The 24,411-nt window shown below is 43.2% G+C and overlaps 2 protein-coding genes and 1 non-coding gene across 6 annotated transcripts; 2 read left to right on the top strand and 1 right to left on the bottom strand.

The window, feature by feature from the left end:
• Positions 1–1,704: 1,704 nt before the first annotated feature.
• LOC144701273 (proline-rich receptor-like protein kinase PERK15) lies at positions 1,705–14,890 on the top strand. Its single transcript, XM_078573042.1, has 8 exons — positions 1,705–2,978; positions 3,609–4,007; positions 4,597–4,683; positions 4,769–4,839; positions 4,928–5,004; positions 5,085–5,232; positions 5,750–5,911; positions 14,528–14,890. The coding sequence occupies exons 1-8, from the start codon at positions 2,063–2,065 to the stop codon at positions 14,708–14,710; spliced, it is 2,043 nt and encodes a 680-aa protein (XP_078429168.1). The 5' UTR covers positions 1,705–2,062; the 3' UTR covers positions 14,711–14,890.
• Positions 14,891–16,494: 1,604 nt separating this feature from the next.
• On the top strand, positions 16,495–22,975 carry LOC144701274 (dihydroflavonol 4-reductase/flavanone protein). Of its 4 annotated transcripts, XR_013580980.1 has the most exons (12): positions 16,495–16,747; positions 16,999–17,137; positions 17,263–17,330; positions 17,450–17,575; positions 17,697–17,817; positions 17,962–18,046; positions 18,439–18,552; positions 18,646–18,685; positions 18,767–18,984; positions 21,785–21,856; positions 21,973–22,107; positions 22,684–22,975. XR_013580980.1 is itself a non-coding variant. In XM_078573043.1 (9 exons), exons 1-9 carry the CDS (start codon positions 16,571–16,573, stop codon positions 18,917–18,919), a joined length of 1,023 nt encoding a protein of 340 aa, XP_078429169.1. In that variant the 5' UTR covers positions 16,495–16,570; the 3' UTR covers positions 18,920–19,100. The 4 variants fall into 4 exon arrangements, 1 of the variants encoding a protein (XP_078429169.1); XR_013580981.1 differs by lacking the exon at positions 21,785–21,856; XR_013580982.1 differs by lacking the exons at positions 21,785–21,856; positions 21,973–22,107 and having other exon boundaries at positions 16,499–16,747.
• On the bottom strand, positions 22,638–22,740 carry LOC144701540 (U6 spliceosomal RNA). The gene has a single exon (XR_013581034.1). It is a non-coding gene; the product is annotated as a U6 spliceosomal RNA (small nuclear RNA).
• Positions 22,976–24,411: the final 1,436 nt, after the last annotated feature.

The following is a 24,411-nucleotide window of genomic DNA, read 5'->3' as shown; positions in this document are numbered from 1 at the left end:
AGAGAGATGGACTCATGGAGAGTGAGAGACCGAGGGAGGGAGAGGAGAGAGATAGAGAGAGAGAAAATTCTGAGATAGAGGAGAGAGAGGAGAGAGAGGAGAGAGAGGAGAGAGAGAGGGAGAGAAGAGAGAGAGAGAGAGAGAGAAAATTCTGAGATTGAGGAGAGAAAGGAGAGAGAGAGGGGGAGAGAGGAGGGAGAGAAGAGAGAGAGAGAGAGAGAGAGAGAGAGAGAAAAGTCTGAGAGAGAGGAGAGAGAGGAGAGAGAGGAGAGAGAGGAGAGAGAGAGGGAGAGAAGAGAGAGAGAGAGAGAAAATTCTGAGATTGAGGAGAGAAAGAGAGAGAGGAGAGAGAGAGAGAGGAGAAGAGAGAGAGAGAGAGAGAGAGAGAGAGAGAATTCTGAGAGAGAGGAGAGAGAGGAGAGAGAGAGAGGGAGAGAGAGGAGAGAGAGAGGGAGAGAAGAGAGAGAGAGAGAGAGAAAATGCTGAGAGAGAGGGGAGGGAGGAGAGAGAGAGGGAGAGAGGAGAGAGAGAGAGAGAGAAAATTCTGAGATAGAGGAGAGAGAGGAGAGAGAGGGAGAGGAGAGAGAGAGAGAGAGAGAGAAATAGGCGAGAGAGGAGAGAGAGGAGAGAGAGGGAGAGAAGAGAGAGAGAGAGAGAGAGAGAGAGAGAGAGAGAGAGAGAAAATTCTGAGATAGAGGAGAGAGAGGAGAGAGAGAGGGAGAGAAGAGAGAGAGAGAGAGAGAAAATTCTGAGATAGAGGAGAGAGAGGAGAGAGAGAGGGAGAGAAGAGAGAGAGAGAGAGAAAATTCTGAGATAGAGGAGAGAGAGGAGAGAGAGAGGGAGAGAAGAGAGAGAGAGAGAAGAGTCTGGGACAGAGAAGAGGAGAGAGATAGGGAGAGGGAGAGGGAAGAGAGATGGAGAGTGTGAGATTCGAAGGCAGAGAGAGGAGGGAGAGGCGGAAAGGGAGAGTCTGAGACAGAGAGAGGAGAGAGAGAGAGAGAGGAGGAGAGGGAGAGAGTAAGACCAAGAGAGAGAGAGTCGAAGGCAGAGGGAAGAGAGAGAGAGAGGAGGAGAGGGAGAGTCCAAGACAGAGAGAGGAGAGAGAGAGGGGAGAGAGGAGAGGGAGAGTCTGAGACAGAGAGAGGAGAGAGGAGAGGGAGAGGCTGAGACAGAGAGGAGAGAGAAAGGGAGAGAGGAGAGGGAGAGTGTGAGACCAAGAGGGGGAGAGAGGAGAGATGAAGACTGAAGAGTCGAAGGCAGAGAGAGGAGAGAGAGAGAAAGTCGGCAAAAGGTATAGAGAGAGGAGAGATGGAGAGTCGAAGGCAGAGAGAGGATGAAGAGGGAGTGAGAGAGGATGAGAGGGACAGTCTGAGATAGAGAGAAGAGAGATGGAGAGTCAAAGGCAGAAAGGGGAGCGAGAGAGGGAAAGAGAAGGGGAGGGATACTCTGAGAAAGAGAGGAGAGAGAGTCTGAGTCAGAGAGAGGAGAGAGAGGGAACGAAAGAGGGAAGGAGAGAGAGAGAGAGGCTGAGAGAGAGAGAGAGCAGAGACAGGTAGAGAGAGCGAGGGAGAGAGAAGAGAGAGGAGAGAGTAGAGAGAGAAAGAGAGAGACTGTGACGGAGAGAGAGAGAAGATCCGAGACTTATCAACCAAGTCTGACCCCGGTTACGCGTCGCGGAGACTATACTTATTAACCAAGGGAGAGAGAGAGAGTCCAAAGAGAGAAATCCCCACGAGACTTTCAATATTTGAAATTCCACCTTAAACCAAGTAAGAAAATACTCCATTCCCCCCTTCCCCCCTGCCTCGTCCCAACCTTCCACTGATCTAATCCAAAAACTCCGCCAGATCTGATCACGCTCCTTTAATCGCTGCCAAAAATCCGAATTTCAGCTGGAATTTTCGCAAGAATTGGAGGAGAAATTCGCATTTGCGCTAGAAATTTCCCTAATCCGAGAGATTTTTCGCGATTAAAGATCGATCAGCGCAGATCTTGGAGGAGCGTTAATGGCGGAGCGATGAGGAAGGAGCCGTCATTCCGCCGCCGCTAGCAGCAGGCAGCAATGGCGGCGCCGCCGACCGCCTCTCCCATCGTCCCTACGCCATCGCCGCCGTCTCCGGCGGCGCCGCCGCCGACTCCGGCGGCGCCGCCGCCGACGTCTCCGCCACCGCCGACATCTCCGCCGCCGGAAGTAACCGCCCCGCCGCCGTCCTCTCCGCCGCCGCCAGTTGCTCCGCCGCCAATTTCTCCGCCGCCTGAAGCGCCGCCTCCTCCTCTGCCGCCGTCTTCTCCGCCGCCAGCGCCGCCAGCGCCGCCGCCGCTCCTTCCCCTTCCGCCGCCTATTTCCGCTCCGCCGCCTTCCGAAGCCCCGCCGCCGCCGCCTATTTCCGCTCCGCCGCCTTCCGAAGCCCCGCCGACGCCGTCAATCATCCGACCGCCGCCGACAGTTATCCGTCCGCCGCCGCCGGAAATCTCGCCATCGCCGCCGTCGCCGCCGCCGCCAGAGGCTGAGCCGCCGTCATCGTCTCCGGCGGCGGCGCCGCCGCCAGAGGCTGAGCCGCCGTCATCTTCTCCGCCGCCGTCATCGTCTCCGGCGGCGGCGCCGCCGCCAGAGGCTGAGCCGCCGTCATCTTCTCCGCCGCCGCCAGCTCTGCCGCCGGCGGTGTCGCCGCCGTCGACGAACAGTACAGCGCGGTTTCCGCCGCCGCCGCCGCCGCCGAGGAGTATAAATGTTGCGCCGCCGCCGGCGCGATCGGGGAGGAATTCGTCGTCGAGTGGGGCGGCGGAGTCGTCGGAGGGAGTGTCGAAGGCGGGGGTTATTGCTGGAGTTTCCGCCATAGCCGGGGTTGTTGCGCTGATCTTTCTAGGGTTTCTGCTGTGGGCGGTGAAGAGGAGGAGGAGGAGGAGGAAGGCGAAGGGGTTCTCTCCGGCTTACGGGAATATCACCCCCTCGTCCGCGGCCTCTTCCCTGGCTTCTGGTATTCCTCTTCCTCGATCGGATTTCGGAAATCGTTGTTTCGCTTCCATGTTCGTTCGTTTTTTGTTGTTTTCTTTGATCTTTCCGGCATCCGGCGATGAGCATCTTCCGTGGTCGAAAATCTCGTTTCGCAGTGGAGTCTGTTCGATGATCTTATGTTTTTTCGCTGCAGATTCATTCTTTTTTGTTCTTCCCAGGCCTCCGGTACTCTACTTCCTCGATCGGAGAACTTATTTCCAATCACAATTCGTTCTTTTCTGTTTGAATTTTTGTCTTCCCGGGCCTCTCGTTGTACATTACTCGATCAAATTTGCGTCCAAATCATCCTATTTTGCTCTTCCAAAGCCTACGATTTTCAACTCATTTTGGCCTCGAACTTTATTTTTGTTTCTTCTTTCCAGCCCTTCTGTGCGCATCTTCGTCGATCGAAAACACATTTTCGCATCAAAATTTGTTTTCCTGTTCTTCCCAGGCTTTCGGTGCTCATCCTCCTTCATAAAAAGCTCATTTTAAAAAATATGCTTTCTTTTCTATTATTTCTTGCTCTTCCCGGGTACCCGGTTCCATCTTCCTCGTCAGAAAGACAACTCAATTTTTCATCAAAATTAAAATTTTTTTATCTGATGGACAGAGCTGCCCCTGTCAAGAAGCCGGACATTCGACCAGAGAGAGAGCTCTACCCGGTCTACGTTCCAGCCATCGCCGGCGGACCTTGGCCGGTCTAAGCCGCTGTTCAGCTATGAAGAGCTTATTACTGCTACAGATGGGTTCTCGAGGCAGAATCTGCTTGGTGAGGGCGGATTCGGACCCGTGTATAAGGGAAGGTTGCCGGACGGGAGAGTGGTGGCGGTGAAGCAGCTCAAGGCCGGCGGCGGACAGGGAGAAAGAGAGTTTAGAGCTGAGCTCGAGTCTATCAGCCGAATTCATCATCGCCATCTGGTTTCCTTAGTTGGGTATTGCATCTCAGATCAGCAACGCCTGCTCATCTATGATTTTGTGCCCAATAACACCCTCAATTATCATCTCCACGGTCAGTGTTACCATTTTTTTGTTGATTTTTTTATTTCTTTTTTTCTTCCTTCAGTTCCTATGAGGAATATAATTTATCGTCTCCTTGATCTTTAAATTGGATTCTCTCCACTTTTATTTTGATTCAAGTGTTCGTGTGTGAGCATGTGCTCGTGGGAGATGGAGACAGAGAGAGAAGTTGAGGTAGAGGTAGAAGTGGTGGTAGATATAGGGATGGACATTGTGTGTGGGATAGAGATGGAGATGGATGTAGTGTTGGGATGGAGATAAATATAGATAAAAATGCAGAAATAGATAGAGGTAGAGATAGTGATAGAGATAGAGATAGAGATAGAGCTGGATGTAGGGATGGAGAAAAAGATAGATACAGAGATTAGCATAGATATTGATAGAGATAGATATAGACGTTGAGATATCGATAGTGATAGAGATAGACACAGAAAAAGGCAATGATAGAGATACGAATTGAATCTTAGTTATCTATTGTAATGGAGACGAAGATATACGACCAATGAAATAAGAATACCGACACAAAGAGGAAGAGAGAGTAAGAGTAAATGGTCATTGAATAGGAGCTTTGTACCTTACAGGTGCAGATAGGCCTTTCATGGCTTGGGCAACCAGGCTGAAAGTAGCTGAAGGTGCAGCTCGGGGAATAGCTTACTTGCATGAAGACTGTAAGCCTTTTTTGGCCTGACTTAGAGTACATTTCTCATTTATTGGCAGATATTTCCTTGATGCTTATCTTATTATTATTTCCAGGCCATCCTCGGATCATCCACAGGGACATTAAATCCTCCAATATCCTATTAGACCATAACTTTGAAGCTCAGGTTACCCTCGCTTGCATCGAAAGTCAACAGGACTCCTTTTGTTTGACCAGAATATTTCTTAAATTTTCATTTTTTTGTGAAAAACCAGGTCTCTGACTTTGGCCTAGCAAAGCTGGCCGTGGATACATACACACATGTTACCACGCGTGTGATGGGGACATTTGGGTGCAGCCTCCGCCTCCCTTTTGTTTTAACTCATCAAGATTTTTCTGTGTTGATGTGGCATGTGCTGTCTCATGTTTCAGGTACTTGGCACCCGAATACGCATCAACCGGGAAGTTGACTGACAAGTCAGATGTTTACTCATTTGGGGTGGTTCTTCTGGAGCTCATCACCGGTCGGAAGCCCGTTGACGTGTCTCAGCCAATTGGCGATGAGAGCCTTGTTGAGTGGGTAAGTAAGACTGTGGTCAACCTCAACTGTGGCTCTGACATTCGATTCCCAATTTATCAAATGATCAATCAGATCAGTGTACTCGGCCTTGTCAAGTTCCAGTCCATAGAAACGATTGAATCTTATGATCAATCTTTAGATCAGATCAGATCTGAACGGATCTGATGCAATTTATTCTTTGGAACATACTTCCTGGGAGCGCCATGTGGCCGGCTTCGAGTGGACAGACTTGCCCATTCTGTGTAATGGGCCATTGGATTGGATTTGAGTGTTCTGTTTTGTGATTGGTGATTATCATCAGAGGGACCTGTTGATCACACTGGCCCATTGGATCCAATCAGGGCCCAAAGAATGTGACCGATCAAATATTTTGGTCAGTCGCGATCAGGACTGTCAGATCAATCTAATATTTGATCCGCTGAGACTCAACCCCTACCCTCAATCATTTTAGCATAATTATTTTAAAAATGTGGATCTTGTTTGCGAGATTGAAAAGGTAAATGTGTTAACTTTTCAGGCTCGCCCATTGATGTCACGCGCGCTTGAAGCCAAAGTTATTGATAATCTAGTTGACCCTAGACTGGGTAATGAGTATAACGAACACAAAATGTTTAGAATGATGGAAGTAGCCGCTGCTTGTGTGCGGCATTCAGCAGCAATGAGACCTCGCATGAGCCAGGTTAGTAAACTCCTGTGTATGTCTCTTGGATTCGATCATGTTGGATAGCTTGATAAGCAATTTGATGATTTTTTTTTTTGTTTATTGGTCACACGAGGGTTATTTTCATTTAATATTTTTCTCTTTTAAGAGGCTAGAGCTCTTGAGAATTTCTTGAAATGGGCATTTTTCTTTCATTCTCTTGCTTTGCTCTGTGATTTTTTGTTATGTTAGATGGTGAGAGCTCTTGATAATTCTGTGAGTCAGCATTCTAATTTAGCCAGCTAGAGGTCTTGTTTATCCCTCGAACTTGTCTTCCCTCTCTAATCCTGCCCATTTGTTAACTTTTTATTCAATTTTTTTCTAGTTTCTCGCCGTTGAAAATTTTTCGCATAGTTATTCAGATAATAGTTGTAGGAAGTTTTAAGACCAATCTAACACGATCTTGAGCAAGCGTGAGAGAGAGAGGAACACTTAGGGCAGCAAATAAGGAAACAGGTCAAGCACCGTGAGTGTAGACTACCACTTGTTTTAGTCGTGTGAATGCGTATTTCATTATACATGTTGGAACAAGGTGGCTGGAGTTCTGCGAGACAATGCTTGATCCTCAATGATTCACAGATGCCTAGAGCAAGTGCATGAAGATCGGCCTTGGTGCTAAACCCTGGCACCAGTCTGTTTCTTGCTCTTCCACGAGAAGAGATTACCCCCAAGGAAAGCACAGTACCCTGAAGTGGATTGTCGGTGAACAATATTACCCGTATAATCACCATCGGTATTAAGTAGGTTTTAAAACTATTCCCTAAGATATCTGAATATGCCACGCACTGCACTATAATGTACTTCCCTGGTATCCTGCATGAATTGACTCACCGGGCCAACAGCATAGGTTAATTAGATCAATTTTCTGACTAATCTTTGATATCTCCCTTTATCAATGGGGGCACTTTCATGGAAGACCTAGTTTATGGTCTGGATCAACTGGCGTAGGTGCTGGTTTGCATCTGAGCTGGTTTCCTTTAATAAATCAAAGGTATATTTCAACAGGGAGAAAATGATACCTTTAGGTGCACAAGCCACATTGATGTCTGATAGGATCCTTGATAGGATCCTAAACCTATCTAGGGGTAGTTTCGTCATTTAGCCCACAGGGGCATTTTAGACAATTGCTATTATGTATTTCCCTTTAAATAGGGATGCCCTCTCTTTAGGAGGGTAGCGAAAAAAGAAGAAGAAGAATGAAGTAGTGCCTTGTCTCCCCCTCTCCAAGTCCAGGTCTGGCCTCCCTCTCCCTTCACGATCCCCGTCCCCCGAGATCGTCTCTTCCTCACCGCATCTCCAGGCGGCTCGTCCCCGGCTGATCCCTCCCCCCTCTGCTGGGCCCTCTACCATTCCCGTTTCACCTCTCTACCCCGGGAACTTCTACCTTACCTCGTCCTCCAACCTCCTTCCGATACGAACCTAGATCAAGGTTCATATCAATGTCCTAAAAATATTTGAGTCTACCCAGTCATTTAATGTCAAAATCTTTAGCTAGCTGTTCATCAACATTCGAAATTTCCTATGGATAGTCAGCATACACTAATCAGGGAACTATTCCCCTGGCAGTATGTTTCATAAATAGCGTGCGATCCCGTTGCTTGGCTTACAATAGAACATAGTTTTTGTGAATTCTCCAAACCATAACCTTGGAGACTGTTTGAGCAATTTCAAAGCCTTGTCGTGTTTGCAAACTAGATAGTTGCATTGGGCGTCTTTGAAGTCAGGTAGAAGATGCACATAGATTTCTTCATCCAAATGTCCATCTACTATGGGACTCTTTACGTCTAGCTTTTGTAGATCCCAGCCCTTTATGGCTGCAAGAGAAATAATGATTCATTCCGTATTCATCTATGCCACAGGGCAATGGTCTCATTGTAATTGAAACAATATTTTTGTGTATATCCTTCAGCTACCAGACATGCTTTAAAATGGTCTATATCGCCATTTGGATGGTACTTTACAATCAAAACCCATTGACAACATACCAGTGTCTTCTTGAATGGTAAAGGTACAAGATTCCAGTGTTATTCTTAGTCAAAGCTTGTAGTTCCGGATCCATTGCAGGCTTCCGTTTCATGTTCTTAAGGCCTCTGACACATTGTTGGGAAGTGGAAGAGATGCAAATTTAGATATAAATGCTTCATACTGAGTGGACAGGTTACTGGGAGACAGATAGTTTTGACATGGGTTGAGAGATATGCCATCCTCTCCAACAATTTGGGTTAGGAGAGAGTATGTAGTGGATTCCTTTGATGCTTTCTTATGTTTCAGATATCCTTGCTATATCGTGCCTTGGGTGCTTTAGATTGTCTTGAGGCATCTGCTTCTATGATGACCTAAATTGGGGCCTTCTGTTGTGGATATTGTTCTGTGCCCTGCGTCTACCCGCATCCTGTAGTGTAGGTATATGATTAGATATGTCAGTTCTTGCCTTGATACTGTTCTTGGAAAGGGAAGGAAGATCCACATCATAGTTGGGTTCCTCTAAATCCCATTGTTTTCTGGTGCTGGATGTGGCGATGTGCTGTGTAGGATTTCTGACCCATAGTAGTAAGTCTTCTCATCAAATTTGACTTCTTGAGTAACATACTATTTTTTGTCATTGGAATCATAGTTCTGATAACCTTTGTGTGTTAGTAAGTAGCCGAGGAGAACACACTTCAGGGACTGAGGAGCTAGTTTCCGTGTGGTGGTGAGAAGGACATTGGGACAAAACCAAATACCTTCAGTGGTAGGTGGGGTTGCAGCATGACTAATTAACATGTTTCCCCATTTCCTCATGAGGACTGGCTCCTTTTAGCTCTTTAGGGGGCCATTGGTTGATTAACTGAGTACTGGTCAAGAAATCCTCAACCCACAGAAAATCGGGGACATGACTTTGAAGCATTAATGCCCCTGTAACTTCGAGGAGTTGTCTATTTTTATTTTCAGCCACCCCATTTTGTTGGACACTGTTAACTTCAGATGTCTCTTGAATTAGCCTTTGATTTTCAGAAAAATGATTTCAGATCATTATTTACATAGTCTATGGCATTATTTGATCTAAAGTGTTTGATCCTTTGGTTAAATTGTAGTTTGATCATGTTTAAAAAAATAGTCATGATCCATGTAGATCTGCCTTGTGGGTCATTAAACAGGCCAATGTCATTGGGAGTTGTCACCAATAAATGAATATACTATCTCTTCCCCCCACATGTAGGCTTTTAAGGAGCCCCATGTATTCCTGTGAATTAATATATAATTTGTTAATTCACAGCAATATATGGGATTGATGATTTCCATGAGAGTAGCTAGCACGGGTATGCTTAGCCTTGTGACAAGTATCACAGAAAATATCCACATGTAGGCTTTGAGATGAGGAAAGAGATGCTGCAGGGTAGGGAAGGATGGGTGATTGAGCCAGCGATGGTCCTTTGAGTGCTGGGCATAGTACTGTGGAGGGCCCTCAGGGTCTGTTGTAGCTTGCCCAAGGTTTGTCGTTCCACTGTATAATAAAATAAGCTCTGCCTCTCTTCAGCAAGGAGTGAAATCCACCATCCTGTGGTCGTGTTCACAAGAAGACATCCAATCTCAGTGAATAGGTCATGAGTAGTTGATTTCCTGGATCAACTAAGACATATCAAGTTAGCTGATTGTCAGGATCCCTTCTAGAACCTGTAATCTCCCTCTCTCACTCCTGGCGGCTAGGGTTTGGAAGAAGAGGAAGACGAAAAGCCTCATGTCATTAACTTGCAGGACCTGTATAAATACAGATCCAGTAACAGTTACATTCGTAATGGGCCAGGCCCAATAATGAGAGAAACACGAAATAGTAAGAAATAGAAAGAGAGAAATAGGAAATTCGAAATAGAGAAATAGGGAAATAGGAAATAGGGCATCAGCTAACACCCCCCCCCGCAAGTTGGGTATGTATGTTAGTCATGCCCAGCTTGGTGGCTAGCCTGTGTACTCCCGGGCTAGGTAGTCCCTTAGTAAAGATGTCTGCTACTTGATCAGCAGATCCAACATAGTCAATAGTAACAATACCAGCTTCAATCTTCTCCTTTATAAAATGTCGATCAATCTCAATATTTTTGGTCTTCTCATGTTGAACAGGGTTGTTAACAATGGCAATTGCTGACTTATTATCACAATACACTTCAATTGGGTCTTCTTCCTTGATTCGTAGCTCTGTCAAGATGCACTTAATCCACAGTCCTTCACATATGCCCTGGGCAAGTGCTGGGAGTTCTGACTCTGCGCTCGATCTCGCAACAACCTGTTGTTTCTTACTCCATGTTACCAGACTTCCCTCAATAAAAGAACAATAACCAGAAGTTGACCTTCGATCAATCACTGACCCTGCAAAATCTGCATCTGTATAGATATTTACTGATATATTACCAGTCCGTCAGAATAGAAGTCCTTGCCCCACTGTCCTCTTCAGGTATGCCAAGACTCGATGAGCTGCCTGTAGGTGAATCTCTCTTGGATCATTCATATGCTGACTCAATACTCCCACAGCAAAGGCAATATCGGGGCGAGTGTGATCGAGATAAATCATCTTCCCAATAAGTCTTTGATAAGCTTCTCGATTAACGGGTGCACTGTCCTCTCCTCTTCCAAGTTTCACATTGGGGTCAATGGGATTAGCTGCTGATTTGCAGGCAGTCTTGCCTGTTTCCTTCAACAAGTCGAGTATGTACTTGTGTTGTGAAAGGCAGATACCTTCCTTGGAGTGAGCCACTTCTATTCCCAGGAAATAATGTAGGGTCCCAAGTGATTTAATTGCCAATTCCTGAGATAGACATCGACCCAGTCTTCTAGTCTCTTCTATGTCACTGCCAGTGACTATGATATCATCAACATATACTAGTAGAATAGTCAATTTTCCATCTGTACTGTGCTTGAAAAACATAGTGTGATCTGCATTACTTTGAAGATATCCCAGCTGCTTCATAGACCTTGTAAACTTCCCAAACCAAGCTCGAGGTGACTGTTTTAGTCCATATAGAGCCTTCTTCAGTTTACACACCATTTGTCCATCAGTAGACAGATTATATCCAGGTGGAGGGGACATATACACCTCTTCATCAAGTTCACCATGCAGGAATGCATTCTTCACATCATACTGAAATATTCCCCTGCTGAAATGAGCTGCCAGTGCAATAAGTATCCTGACTGTATTTAATTTTGCCACTGGTGCAAATGTATCAAAATAGTCTATGCCATATGACTGAGTAAAGCCTTTTGCCACCGGCCGAGCTTTATACCTCTCCAATGTTCCCTCAGAGTTGTACTTTGGTGAATACAACCATTTGCATCCCACAACTTTCTTTCCCGCAGGTAAATGTACTAGATCCCATGTGTGGTTGTCTCCCAAGGCCTGCAATTCAAGGTCCATTGCTGCTTTCCATTCTGGCATAGACAAGGCTCCTCTACAGATCGTGGGATCACCACATCCACCAGGTTACTCCGGAAAGTCTGATACCGAGGTGACAATCTGTTATAGGCCAAGTAATTGGACATTGGGTAAATAGCCTTCTTGGTTCAGCTTCATACACCCTTTCGAAGGGCTATAGGCCAATAATACTGATCTGCTGGTGTTGTTTGATCACTTGCTTTCTCAGGCTCAGGTTGTGGATTATAGTTACCTTCTTCAACTTCTCTGACACCGTCGTCCACCAATGTAATCTCAACAGGTTCAATCTGGCCAATATCAGCTTCATTTTCTGACGAGCTTGGTTTCTCAGATGTACTTGTGCCTGACTGGGGGCTCTCTGCTTCAACACTTGAGGGCATCCATTCTAACTATGTACTGTCACTTCCTAATGGCTTTGGGTTGCTCTTGTGGAAATATGACTGCATCTCATCGAAGGTTACATTTGCTGAAATAAAGAATTTACCAGTTGTGGGATGAAAACATTTGTACCCCTTCTGAGAGAATGAGTAGCCAACCATAGCACATTTAATGGCCCTTGGGTCAAATTTTCCTCGCCCTTGATTGTGGACATGAACAAATGCCACCGACCCAAAGACTCTGGGCTTGAGTCCTGTCTTCAGATCAACCTGCTTCAACATCCCTGAAAGAAGGTCCAGATCAAGTTGGGTCAGGAAGAGCGTTGTCAAATCGTCCAATACAAGGATAAAAAATGTACCGAAACCAGGAATAGGAAGCAAAGTTCAATGGGCAGTGAGTAAGTACACTCTTATCCGGAGAGAAGGGGGTATGATGAATAAAGAAATGTATGTTAGGAGTCATATGGTCTGTTGCACCCGAATCTAGGATCCCCGCACCATTAGATGTCCCTTTAAGAATATATGTGAGACTTGTAAGAGCCACATATTTGCCTTCTGAAGTCGATTGATGAGTAGTGAGCTCAGAGGAAGGTGTCTCGGAAGTTTCAGTGATGGAGGCAGCTGTGAGGAGTTGCCGTAGATGTTCTAGCTCCTGACGCAGCTTTTCTGTGTCCTCAGCTGATACCGTCGAGGGTGGTGCTGGTGAGTGAATGCCTTCTACTGTCCAAGTTGAGGTTTCCCATGGAGTTTATGTTCCCCGAACATGTCTAGGCTTTTGACAGTAGGAGCACCACAATTTCTTCTTAGCTTCATCCAGTGAGTTGATAGCTCCCTGGGAGACTTGAGGATCTCCGGATAATTTACTCGAGTAGAATTCGGGCCCTGTGAAGATGGATTCCAATTCGCAAAGTTGGAGCAAAAGGCAGTAGTTGTCAGTGTGAGGTCAAAAGCATGCAGGACGTTGAGGCAACTTTCCTCAAGTTGCGTCATTTTGACAGCTTCTGGAAACGTGGTGGTACTTTCTTTGTTCATGAGCATAGTTTTCAATGTGTCAAACTTGGAGCTCAGCCCTGCAATGAACTTATGGACTCTATCTTCTAGTACAAGGGTGCATTTTCCTGAAGCAGGGTTTTTGATGGCAAAGTAATATTCAAGTTCATTCCAGATAGACTCCAAAGCTGAGGCATATTCAAACACACTCAAATCCCCTTGGGTTAAACCAGTCGATTTCATAACTAGGAAAGTGACGTTAGATTTGTCAATCCATTTGGAGTGCATATGATGTACTCGACTCCACGATTCCACATTTGGAGCAAAGCTATAAAAAATGATGACCCATTGTGGGATCGATTGTATCCAACAGCCACCCTTTAATTAGGGGTTCCGCTTCCAGGCAGCTTTCATGTAAGGGATTAGACACATTTGGAGGTGGTTCACTAAGATGTGGGAGGTTACGGCATCCAAAGTAGGATCATCTTCGCGTAATCAGCTCGCGCTAGGAGATTGGGGCCCTTTAGTTTGTATAATTCAGGTATCTTTTGGAAGTTCAAATACATTTTTTGCATACTCAGTGGAAAGGGTGACCTGAAACTTTAGAGGCGCTAGAAAATTGAATTTTAGGGTTACTCCCTGGAGGTATTGTGAGGCGAAAGCTCCCACAGATTTTTGTCTACAGTGGATAAGGGCTATGGCTCGATTCAGGAGCTCTCCCAGGCAAAGGAGTGGGCAAAGACTCTATTCAGGAGCTCTCCTAGGCAATGGAGAGGGCTTAGGCTCTATCCAAGAGCTCTCCCAGGCTAAGGGGAGGGCTAAGGCTCTATTCAGGTGCGCTCCTTCTGTCAGAAACAAATAAATGGCACTGCAGGCAAATATTGAAGATGTGATGCAGAGTAAAGAGTCAGAGAGATAGCACCTGATGATGCTCTGATACGATGTAGGAAGCTTTGGTCGAGCACCATGAGTGTAAACCGTCACTAATTTCAGTAGGGAAATAAGCATTTTATAATACTTGTCGAGTTCAGAAAAAAACTAGACGTTACAGGGGTATGACAGCAAAAATAGAAAAGATGGGTATAAAGAAATAAAGCGCATGTGGATATCAGATTCTAACAATAATATTTATATTAGGTGGTGAAAGCTCTTGAAAATTCCTCCAAACAGATCTTTATTGGTCATCTTTGCTCAATATTAACTATTGATAACACTTTGAATCGGACACTTATTATATTCAGTGATCCTTGTTAGTTCGTTTGTTGTTCTTCAATTTTAGAGACACAGAGGCCTTAATTATCCTTGCAAATTGTAATTCCGTGCCTGGCTTCTTAATTTTTATTCCATTTTTAGGTTGCAAGAGGTTTGAATGTTATAGTGAAGAAAACACATTTTCTCTTCCTGGAGCTCGGAATGGAAACAAAACTAAGCCTCATCCACTCTCGTTCATTCATCATATATGAAAATCTTATTTTTATTGACCTTGTGTCGTTCATCTGTTCTGTCTAATCTTATTTAGTGATCCTTGTTAGTTCGTTTTTATTGTAGACGGATGACAAATAGAACAGGATTGAATTAAACTGTCGTCAGTCATCTGTCTGGACCTCGGAGTGGAAACAAAATTAAGCCCCTTTTCTACTCCCATTCATTCATCATATATTAAAATCTTATTTTTATTGACCTTGTGTCGTTCATCTGTTCTGTCTAAACAACAAGCCTTGTAATGGGTGACTGAATGGAAGTCCATACAGTACCATTCCATCTGTTCTGAACTTTTGTCTATCCATTCATCAATATGCTTTGTTGATATAATTTTATATTTATTAGGTTGTGAGAGCTCTTGAGGGCCTGGGGCAGTCCGATGATCTTCACAACGGATTAAAACCGGGCCAAAGTGAGCTCTTCTTCTTGGCTCAGCACTCTGAAGAGATTAGAATTTTCCAAAGAATGGCATTTGGAAATCAAGATTACAGCACTGATCTCAGTGGCACTACCTCAGGAAGTCAATGATAGCTCTTTTCTTATTTCTTCTTTTTTTTTCTTTTTTTTTTTGATTTTTTCTCACAATTTTTTCTTGCATCTTTCCATTTTTTCCCTGGCATCCTTCCTGTTGCATATCAATCTTTGTATTGACCTTTTAAGTCCTCCACCTTTGGGATGTCTTAGGTTATAAATGTGTATTTTCCATTATTTCTTCCGGGATGGCAGTTTTGTAGGGATTGTCCTCTCTACTAGATTATCAATTTTAGGAAGAACGTTTTTTTTTTCCTTCCAATCCATATTTTTTGCAGAGATTATCTTTTATAGAAGCCTCTCTACAACGACAAAGAAACCATTAATCCAAATAGTCCTGAAGAATTTCAAATTTGTTGTTTGTTTTATTTTCAACATTTCCAGGTATAGTTTCTCCCTCTCATAATTCCTATTCCGAAGAATAACTACTAGTGAACCTTCGAAACCAATTTAGTTTATTTTACTACTGATGAACTATGTGCATAAAAAAAATATAGGGAGTTCTTGAACATGGCACAATAATATTTACTACTGGAGTCGATAGTTTACAACTCTTATAACTAAAACCCATTTTTCCAACTAATACAACTATCATTAATTCAGAATTTGCTTTCAATTAACTTATCTTCGGAGACGGGATGCCGCATGGAAGGGTGAGAGGACAGACGAAGGATGCCTGTAATTTGTATATTTACCAATGTCTATTTATAGTGCATGATCGTCCGGGATGGGGATGCTGGACGGTTCAGTACCGTTTTCGTCCCGTCCCATGTCCCATATTTTTGAGATCGACCCAAACTGTCCTGTCCTGTAGGGATCGGGGATTCGGACAGATTGTTCAAATGTTCGATTGGATCGGGCATTCGAACGACTGAATACGAATACCGATCTGTCAAGTTCAGATCCGATCCGAACCTGATCTGCGCATCGGGTTCGGAGAGGATTGTTCGAACAAGATGGCTGTTCAGATCGAATGTTCAAATTCGATCCGATTGTAACATGTTGTTCAAATTGGATCGAATCGAATGTTCAAATCCAGCTGCCGCCAGTGTCGGCCAGCGGATGCCAGCGACTGCCAGAGAGAAAGCCGCCAGTACCTGCTGGCCATTTGTTCGAACTTGTCCGAACAGTTTGAATAAATGGCCGATCGAACACGAACGAACCAAATTGTTCGTTCGAAACTTTCAACCGAACATGAACAAAGTGTCTGTTCCATTGGAAGATTTGAACAGATCAGTCCAAATCAGCATTTGTTTGTGCGAATCTTTCGAACAAAATTCGAACTATCCGATCCAATCCAATCCCCAATGCCTACTGTACTGTCCTGTCCTGACTCCATATTACATCAGGAATGAAAATGATAGATGTTCCAATTCATATAAATTTAAAATTTTCATTTAAAAAATCATAAAAGAAAATTTTAATACATTCGTCCCACGTCCCGTCCAACGCCTGACGGGATGATTTTTTCATCCCGTCCCACGTCTGGCTAACAGTTTTCCTTCTCGTACCGAGGCCTCGGACGGGACGTTTTTCCGTCCCCAGAGCGAAAAAACCGTCCCGTCCACGTCCGTGCACTCTAAATATACTACCCAAAGACAAATCGTCATCCGTCCGCCAAAACGACACGTATACCGTCCAATGGCCCAACGACACGTAACAAAATTAGCTATTGACAGGTGGACGAATCGCAACCGTTGCAAGATGTAGATCGGAGGGTCCAGATAGAGCGGTATTGGTTATTTTGTTTTTCAACGGAATTCTATAGAGCGGTGAGCATATTCAGTATTTGTAGTGAATTCGGGCGCTGAAATCAGTAGAAATTGCTCAGATCGAAGGCTTAGCAAAGAAGAGAGGATGGGCGATGGCGGAGTAGATCCGCAGAAGTTGAAGAAGATCGCTGCAGAAGCGTACGATTACGAGAACGATCCGAGATGGAAGAACTATTGGGACAATGTTCTCATCCCGCCCGACAGGGCAGCCCGATCTGATGTCGTTCTCCATTACAAGTGCAAGTTCTACCAGCGGTTCATTGTAAGAAGCGTGACGAATAACCTTGTCTCTGTCTACTAGATTTCCCCCTTTTTCTGCCTCAAAATTCGATTTTGTTCCGTTTTTCTATCTGGATTTGAATCCAATCAGTTTCTTCGTTATCGTGATGCCCTCTTTTTTTTCAAGGAAAATTAAAGTGTGGAGAATTCAACCTTGTTAGTCAGAGTGTTGAAGTGATTTGTCTTGAGTTTGACTATTCCGATTAACAATTGGTGTCGTGTTCATTTTCTCAGGATCCTAATCTTGTGGTTGAGCCCTTGCCATCGACTAATTCTTCCCAATCAAGCGGAACATCGTCCAGGCCTCAAACCCAGCCATCGACCAGGCCGCAAACTCAAGGATCAAGCGAGCAATCAAGGCCACGTAATTCAGGTCCATTTAGTGTTCATAACATCTTGGATGAGTTTGTAATTCTTCTATTTCATAATTTTTCAAAGGTTAATCAAGTTTTCATCTCGTAATTGTGGCTTACATTGATTCGGTCTCTATTAATGCAGGCTCCAACACATCGGCGAGTTCTGTGAGGCGAGATCCTCAGACCATACAGTTTACTATCAACGCATGGGTGAGTATCTGTAGTTTGAAAAGAAAATAAAAAACTTAGGTTTGATACTGATGGTTTTTTAAGTTATTTTTGAGTTATCAGTATGTAGACGACGAGTTGTATTTTTTTGGCACTTACAGGTACTTATTCTGGCTACTTTAGGAGTTCTACCTTTTATGCCGAGAAATCTTTCTAACAAGACTGTCAGATTGACCTTGCTTGGAACAGCATGTTCTACTCTGTACTCCTTATACAATTTGTACGGGGTAATTGTTCATGCACATCTAGACATTTATTCATATTTTTAATCTTTGAATTGGATATTACACCGTTCCTAGTTTATCTTCCTTTAATGCTAACAACTGATATTGATATTTCCGATTTCAGAAACCGAGGGCCTGGAATCTTCCGGCGGTACAAACATGGTTACAATCTGTAGTTGGAACGAAAGATTTCATCTACTTCATATACTGCTTAACATTCGTATCATCTCAATCTCCTTTCAAGTGTATGTATCATCATTCTTTATAATCTTTCTGACATTTACCAGTTTTGTCATTTTTTCTATTGGCAACTATATTAATAGTTTCTTTGGCTAATTCTTATTTTACAATGCTTCTTTCCTACTAAGTTATGGCTGCTTTTTTCTCAGTCGCTCTGATACCTGTGGCCTGCCGTTCAAGTGAATATGTTGCAAAGTTCCTCAGACGTAATTTCCAGCATTCATCGATTTACAGGTACTTCCTTACTTTCTATTCTCAGGTTAATTTAATTTTTTTTTAAGTTCCAACATTTTTTGTTTCACAATGTTATAATTCCATCATGACCATCATACTAATGGATAACTCCCACATTAAATCCACGAAAAGATTCTGCTGCTGAGCCAAGAGTTCTTCCATGTATGTCGCTCCCTGTTTCCTTCAATCAGCTTTAGTTTCTCTGTATATATCAGGTTTTTCAGTATTTTTTTTATAATCATTAATTGGCTTCCCGGAGGCACACAAACGTGGATTTGGAACTTGGCTTTCATTTAAAACAAGTTTCATGAATCACATGAAGAATTCTTGAAATTCATGTGCCTCTTTAATCCTCCCAAAATTTTCATGAAATTCATTAATATCTGATACAGGAAATACTTGGAAGATTCTTGCCTGTGGATAGAAGCAAACACAGCCACGTTGAGCATTCTAAGCTCCAATGCGGAAGTCGCCCTTGGTTTCCTTTTCATCCTCTCTCTGTTCTCGTCAGTCTAATCTTCCTTGCTTTTCATGGGCCCTGTCTTCTTTCCCATCTCAGTTGCCAATCTAATTGATCTTTGCTCCATGTCTCTGCGCAGATGGCAGCGTAGCATCATGCAGATGTTCATGTACTGGCAGGTAGATTCATGATCTACCATTCATCTAATTATACCTTCGTGAGAGATTTAGGCTTCCTCTTATCGCCTGTCTCTAATGCAGCTACTGAAGCTCATGTATCATGCTCCTGCAACTGCGAGTTACCATCAGGCTGTGTGGACAAAGATTGGCGGCACACTGAATCCGTACATCCACCGATATGCGCCATTCCTGGCCACCCCAATCTCTGTTCTCCAACGGTGGTGGCTCCGGTGACAAAGATTGAAGAGCTCTTCACTGCATCTCTCTGTAGAACGATCTTGAAGACAATGGCGTAGCAGGTAGTCATTTTTGTGTTTTAATTAGAGCTGGATTTATCGTTCCATCTATTTATTGACCATGGATTACAAACAAGCTGCATCTACTAATCATAATAATTGGACAATCTTCTCTTTTATTGAGGGGATAAGAAAGTTAGAGATGGACATAATTGGGGGCCATAACAGAAATTTAACCATCATTGGTGCATGCTATGTCATTTATGATCTCTTGTTACGTCTGTGTTTCTTTCTCCATGTATCTTTCTACAACTCTAGGGGTTATATCACCTGAGACATTCAATCTGGGGTCTGAGGTATTCAACCCTGTAATATTGGTCCGAGACATTCAATGAAGGTACTTCAGTTCCCAGCTAATTTTCCACCGTCCAGAAGATAAGGAGGTTTAAAGGGGGAAGGTGGATAAGGTTCCTGGGGTTAAGTGAAAAGAACGGGAATGGGCAAGGATGACCAAGGATCAAGGTAGGGAAAACAAGATGCAGAAGGAATCACGACCAGTTTAGGGACAGGAAGGAACAAGGTAGGGAGGATGTTATTCACACCTGGGAGGTTTAAGACATTCTGCTTGTGGGTCGCGAGGCTTCCTGGTTGGGCTGGGCCTCCTTAGTGGACCAGGCTTTACTCTGAGCTTTCTTCGATTCATTGATTCAGCTTTGGATCATGTCTGTTTCACTCTACATTTGAATGACCTGAGACAAAGACTTAGTGACTGAGCCATCTCTTTGAGAGAGGAAGACAAATAGTGTTGGATACACTTACCTCACTCTGAGTTGATCGGAAGGAAAACGAATGATTGGCTTTGTGAGTAGACCTGAACTTTTGTCAAATTTACTTGACACCGTGAATAGATCTGAACTCGGGTTGGCAGATGATGATGAACTCGTCACAGTCATCATTACTGTCCATAAATTTTCTTCAAAAAAAAATACCATGCATACATTTTTCCATCAACATCATCCTATTAATGATGAGTGGAAGAGGTTGATGATGAATTTATTCATCACTGGGTGGATGAGGATGATGACGCTGATGCATTTGTCATTGCTGCCATGTTTGTTGATGTGCCGACCAGTCTCTTAAAAATCTCCTATCTGTCGGATGGGTGAGAAATCTATCATTGACTTTGTCATCCTCACATTATTTCAGTATCATTTTCATCCATGTTTGGCTTGAACAAATGACGATGATGATGACAATGAAGATTCTCTATTGTCCGCTGATCATTGTCATAATTGATATTGGAGCGTGATCTGAACGTTGGAGTGGGTTAAAAGATAGAACTTGACAAACTTTAGCATAGAGCCTCTGGGATACATGATAGAATGTGAGGAAAGACAACCACGCTCCATGGTGCACGAGTTGATGTGGGTCAAGAAATTTCTAAATTTACCCACTCTGGTGAGTTTACGAGGATTTGGTGAATTCACATCATTTGAAGTGAAGTTTATTGAAGTATTTGGATCCATCCCAAATTTCCAAATTGATCCATGTATTTGGATCAAGTCGCATCACTTGGTGAGTTCCTCTGAGAAGAAGTGTATCAAATGAAGTTTCCTTGCTTCCTGGCCTCTTACCAAGTAGCCAATACAAAGAGAACCTGACCAACTCATCTCAGTGAGTCTACCCCATTATTTGAGCTCAGGTGAAGCGAGACTCCTGAACTTTTCTCATAATTTGAGATAATTTGGACTTGAAAGATGTATGAAGTTGATATGTTGAGGCCCACCATACAACATGGGTTGATGTGATGAAAGTCAGGTTAACTCATCCCATTAGGTAAGTTGATCTCAATATATAGAACTTGAGACAACACTTGATCCTACCTGAACACGTGAAACAATCTGAAGAAATCGATGCCCTTGAAGAAAAAATGTGTCCTTGACTCAATGTACTTCCCTAAAGTACAAAATAAAATAGACACTCATCTCTATCACTAATTTTTTTAAAAAGTAGATCATGCAATCATAGACTTTAAAAGATTTTTTAGAAGCCAGACAAAAGTTAGTGAATTTAAGGAGCAGAGTTGGCCCTTAAAGGATAATCGTAAATTAAGTAGCTGGGGCCATCATTGTAGAAGGGACAAGATATCCACTATGATTACTTAGGATAGAGCTCTATCAAACTTATGTCAAAAACCTTAGTTTCATCGTACAAGTTTTGTCAAAAACCTTAGTTTGCTTGTGTCTTAGTCTTCGGTGTGTAATTATCATGGTTCTTTACAACTGAAGGACATTGTCTCTGTTTTATTGTCGCATAGTCTCCTACCGAAGAACTACTCGAACAAGTTCTATTTTTGTCTATCTAAAAAATAATAATTGAACCTATGACCTCTTTGATGTCCAATATTCCATCCTTGTTGTGAGGATCTCCCACCATGTGACAGGTTCATTTCATAATGAATCATCTATGTTATTGCCTCAATCTGCCCCAGAGATTCATCCTCCTCTAACTACACCTAGTAGGTACCAATCTACATTTCCTAATTCTTAAATGTTTTGAGTAGCTCATTATCATGTGAACAGTGATGTGTGTGTTCATTTATTCTCTCCCAGCCATTATACCTAGTGCGGTTAAAGTACAAATAACTTTTTTCAAAGTTTTTTTCTTTCCCACCAAATAATATTCGATAATGAATACAACTTCCATTTATCCTTATATTGAACTCTTAGTTAGCTTCACAAATTGCTGTTTCACTCAGTCATTTAGGGTGAATGTCAAATTTCACTTTTGATGTCAACACCCAATAGGTTCCTCTCATAAAAAGTAACGAAGTATTCAATGTGTTTTTACAACTCTTCCATAGGTAATGCATGGAAGACATGAAACATATTCAGAAAGCGAGAAGAAAATCTGAAATTGATGCTCTAGTCCCATGGTACGCTGACTTTTGTGACTGGATTATTGACCATAGGAGTGGAATGATCAATTAATATCTTCATATTATGTCTCTGCTATACTGCCATGGTTCTGAATCATTGATGGTGGTCCCAGACTAACTCCTTGGGAGGAATGGACGATGATGTTGGTAAAAGATAAGATGATGGATGTTAAAGAAGTATGATCCATTACTTGGGTTTTCGCTGTCTCATGGTGGACATGGGGTACTAAGAAATTCAACTTGTCAAGGTTAGTTAGTGGGTGCTTCGGAGTTGCACACTCATTCATAAACCAACAAATTCCTCCAAGTTAAAATTATATAGCCCTTACATAGATCTCTCATAGTTATGTAATTTAACTGAAATTATACTCAAGTTTTGATGTGTTTCAAGCATGTTAAGCATTGATTTGATAATCTGAGAATGTGTACATTTAGATAGAGATATACATAATTAATAATATAAATTATTTATTTGCTTTTATCTAGATATAATTTAGAGCTAAAACATACTTTCAAGAAAATGGAGCAGTGTAGTCGTTATCATGGACAGTATTTGAACTAATAAGCTAGGAATATTACGATATTATATGGAAATTTGTGAGAAATTATTATTTATGAATAGGGGTGATATAGATAAACTAATATGATTTATGTATTTATATGTTATGGTGAAGACCAGTCTTTTATCTGACGGTTATCATATTGTATTTTTTTATAGATAGTGAGACAAATTATTCAATGATACATATGGATATATATAGTTCGAAAATTAAATTATATGTTAGATAAGACCATATTGATTTGTGTGTGTCATCCTTGCGCAGGTCCATTCTATTCTCTTCTGTATCATTCCAACTATTTCAAATATCCATGAAGGGCATGTGTTACGAAGTCAAATCCGGAGCTAAGAATAATGCTCAGATTGGATGCGTTTCGGCCAAATGCTTGGGCAGGAACGTTAAGCAGCCTTCACTTTAACAGCAAAAGTTTCCACATGAATGCTTGAGATTGCTTGGGGTTTGGCAGTTTTTAGCAGTTTTTTGAATAAATTGTGACTGTAATTGGTTTTACAAGAGTTATAAACAAAACATCTAGATATTTTTCAAATATTGACTCCACACAGGTTGGCCTTGTTAATAGAGCCCTCATTTTGAGCTTCAATTTATCACTACACATACCACCAATACATGTACCTTTAGCTCAAGTATCAGCTTTCCAACAAATATGAAGTTATACCCTTTAAAAGGATGAGTATTTTTGCAAAGTGTTTTTGTTCTCTCAAACAAAAAGAGAGAAGAAACAGACTACGATATATACATTAGACTGTTAATCTGATTTTGATAGGAAGATCGAGATCATCTGTGTTCCTAAATAGTTGGAACCATTCTGGGTTGGTAGTGGTCAAGCGTGTGCCCCTTGCCTAAATATTGGGTCAACTCAAATCCACTTTGCGTGTGTGAATCAAAGTTTACTCATCCATGAACAATGAAATCATATATGATATCCTTTTTAGAATTCCTTTATCCAATATTAGCACATGTGCAGTCTGTCTTTCTGCTTCTAGAATCCCAGGGCATGATGGCCCACTCTTGCAATCTTCAAGAACTTAAAATTCCTCACTCAAATATTTGAACATATTCTTAGATGTTTAAATTATACTCTCTATATAAGCTTGTGAAACAATTTTGGAAAGTTCCTTAAACTAAGAATTTCTTGGAGAAAATTATATAATAATGCTTAATATTATTTCATGTTGATGGCGAGGACGCCAATATCTCATCGACAAACATGCCACCACGGTTAACCGGAGTCAACACGCATGCTTTGGACCATAGTCAACCGGAGTCAAACGAAGTCAACCCGCCAAGGTCAACCGGCGTCAACCCTAAAGCCGACACGCCACAACCGCCAACTTGCACGTCTCCACCCGCGCACGCCTCTACGCGCGTCATGACACGACGCCAAAGGCAGATTCACAACTGCCCTATGGCGTGACATGGCGCACGTCTTTATTTTCTCGTCTTTACTTTCTCGTCAATTTCTCTTTCCTCCAAAGCCTATGTAAAGGCCATTATTTTCAAGAAACTTTTAGGCAGTCATAATTTCAAGAATTGAGTTTCAGTTTAACTCTTCTTGGAGGACTGCCCAGCCTCCCCTACCCCTCCTAACCCTAGCCGTCGCCGCCGTCACCACCGCCGCCGCCGTCGCTGCCAACGCTGCCGCCACCGCCGCCGCTAGCGACGTCGGCCTTCCACCCTCTCCCCTTTCTCTCTCTCTTTCTCCCTCTCCCTCTCACCCTCTCTCTCGCCCAAGGCCACCCAGCCCTAGTAGCCCCGCTAGGGCCACCCAAGCCGCCCCAGCCAAGGCTGCCCAAGGCCGCCCAGGCAGCCCCGCTGATGGAGGACCATTGTGCCGACGACGACCTGATGACGACGACGACATCAGCCGGACGACCGACGACGACTCGCCAGCAGCCACGTCGGACAGCTCGTGCCGACGTCCGCAACCCGGGGTTTAAGTACTCCGGGTAGGTTCGAACAATTTATGTTTTT

This window comes from Wolffia australiana, chromosome 3 (genome assembly GCF_029677425.1).
Source record: "Wolffia australiana isolate 7733 chromosome 3, ASM2967742v1".
NCBI lineage: Eukaryota > Viridiplantae > Streptophyta > Magnoliopsida > Alismatales > Araceae > Wolffia > Wolffia australiana.
Note: the sequence above shows the minus strand (reverse complement) of the source record. Positions and strands in the feature narration are given on the sequence as shown.